The sequence below is a fragment of the Theropithecus gelada genome, chromosome 7b (assembly GCF_003255815.1).
Source record: "Theropithecus gelada isolate Dixy chromosome 7b, Tgel_1.0, whole genome shotgun sequence".
Classification (NCBI taxonomy): domain Eukaryota; kingdom Metazoa; phylum Chordata; class Mammalia; order Primates; family Cercopithecidae; genus Theropithecus; species Theropithecus gelada.
The window spans coordinates 21,038,562-21,040,908 of record NC_037675.1 but is presented as its reverse complement, the minus strand read 5'-3'; the positions used below and the strand labels follow the sequence as shown (position 1 = coordinate 21,040,908).

Genomic DNA, 2,347 nt, shown 5'->3' with positions numbered 1-2,347 from the left:
AATAGACTTGCTGGACCCAGGGTTGTCACAAACCCTCAGTTTATAAAACATTCAATAACTGCAAAGCACAATAAAGTGAAACACAGTAAAAGAGGTATACCTGTATATTAAAAAGAAAACTTATTTTTAATAAATTTATATACTTTCTTCCATGTATAATTAGCTCCTGATTTGTGTGTGTGTGTGTGCTTTTTTGTTTGTTTGCTTATTTAGTTTAGAACCATAGAAAAACCTTCACAAATTACTTCACAGATGCAGAACAATGTAATTCTTCATTTTCTAAATCTTGTATTCCTTATATACTGGGATAACATAATCTCAATACGTGCAGGTACCAAATACTATAATAATAAAAGGCAAAATAAAAAGGAATTGACTAGTATCTAATCTTTATATGTGAACAAATGAGTAAGAAAGCCAAGATCCATTGATAAGAGTATCATTTTATGGAATAAACAATAGAAAATGGAACTTCTAATTCTTCAAATGATTTCTAATTACTGCATATCTATAAGAATATTGTTTCAAAGTGATATATAATCTAATCTCAAAGTATAAACATTGCTGTGTTGATATATTTAAAATTATATGATCTCATATCATCAACTATTATCACCAACTAATAGAAAAATATTGGTGTTAACTGTGACTTATTTCTTAATTCTCTTTGTATATAAAGAACTTCTGGAACCTTTCTGAGTTGAGTAAATGGATCTTAAAAATGGATCTCTGGTGACCGAGTTTATTTTACAAGGATTTTCTGGACAATGGGAACTACAAATTTTCTTCTTTGTGACATTTTCCTTAATCTACGGTGCTACTGTGGTGGGAAACATTCTCATTATGGTCACAGTGACATGTAGTTCGACCCTTCATTCTCCCGTGTACTTTCTCCTTGGAAATCTCTCTTTTTTGGACATGTGTCTCTCCACTGCCACGACACCCAAGATGATCATAGATCTGCTCACTGAACACAAGACCATCTCTGTGTGGGGCTGCATGACCCAGATGTTCTTTATGCACTTCTTTGGGGGTGCTGAGATGACTCTTCTGATAATCATGGCCTTTGACAGGTATGTAGCCATATGTAAACCCCTGCACTATAGGACACTCATGAGCCACAGGCTGCTACATGGGTTTGTGACACTTTCATGGATAATTGGTTTCATGCATACCATGAGCCAGATAGTTTTAACAGTGAACTTGCCTTTCTGTGGTCACAATGTCATAAACAACATATTTTGTGATCTTCCCCTTGTGATCAAGCTTGCTTGCATTGAAACATATACCCTGGAATTATTTGTCATTGCTGACAGTGGGCTGCTCTCTTTTACTTGTTTCATCCTCTTGCTTGTTTCTTACATTGCCATCCTGGTCAGTGTACCAAAAAAATCATCAGTTGGGCTCTCCAAGGCACTGTCCACATTGTCTGCCCACATCATTGTGGTCACTCTGTTCTTTGGACCTTGTATTTTTATCTATGCTTGGCCATTCAGTAGTTTGGCAAGCAATAGAACTCTAGCTGTATTTTATACGGTTATCACACCCTTACTGAATCCAATTATTTACACCCTGAGAAACAAGAAAATGCAAGAGGCCATGAGAAAATTGCGGTTCCAATATGTTAGTTCTGCATAGAATTTCTAGATGTTAGCACTATATAACTAACTTTTAAATACTATGATAAGATAGTTTGAATAGATTATGTATAATGCATCATTTCATTTTTCTTATGTTATAATAATAATTCATGCATAAAAACAATACTAAATTACTTTAAATTTTACATTTAAGACTTTTATAAACATAAGGATAATTAGAGATCTACAGGAAAATAGACATAAAAACAGACATAAATAGACATAAAAAGGTTATTGAGGATTTTTATCATATACATTTAATATATTCATTAATAAACTACTGTAAATGAATAAATGAATATATGAATATTATTAGAGATTATTTTAACATATATTGATAATTAATGTTGTTCATAAATTTATACTATTATCAAATGAGGTATCATGAACAAGTCATGAATTAAATAATGGTAATGGGAAAAACAGAATTCTAATTTCTTGAATCAATGGAAGCAAAAAGTAAGAATGAGTCCACAAATTCAACAGCACAGTGACAATAAGATGCCAGAGAAAAAAGCCAATGGAAGAACAATTTCAGTAGAACTACAAAGAACAGCCCTTGAAACCAAATGCTCTGAGGAATATAAGTAAACACAGCTGACTTTCAAACTTCAATAAATAAAAACAAAAACAAAAATCTTTTCAATTTTGTGTAATATACCACGTAGCTTTACCTTTATAAGGGATTTACATACAATTACAGCTAA

The 2,347-nt window shown here is 32.3% G+C and overlaps 1 protein-coding gene across 1 annotated transcript; it reads left to right on the top strand.

Moving 5' to 3' along the window:
• The first annotated feature begins 708 nt into the window (after positions 1 to 708).
• LOC112629490 (olfactory receptor 4L1) lies at positions 709 to 1,638 on the top strand. Its single transcript, XM_025393126.1, has one exon. It carries the CDS (start codon positions 709 to 711, stop codon positions 1,636 to 1,638), a length of 930 nt encoding a protein of 309 aa, XP_025248911.1.
• The last annotated feature ends 709 nt before the right edge of the window (positions 1,639 to 2,347 follow it).

What these genes read in the sequence shown, in the direction of transcription:
- LOC112629490 (XM_025393126.1), top strand. Translation starts at nt 709, where the DNA reads ATGGATCTTAAAAATGGATCTCTGGTGACCGAGTTTATTTTACAAGGA.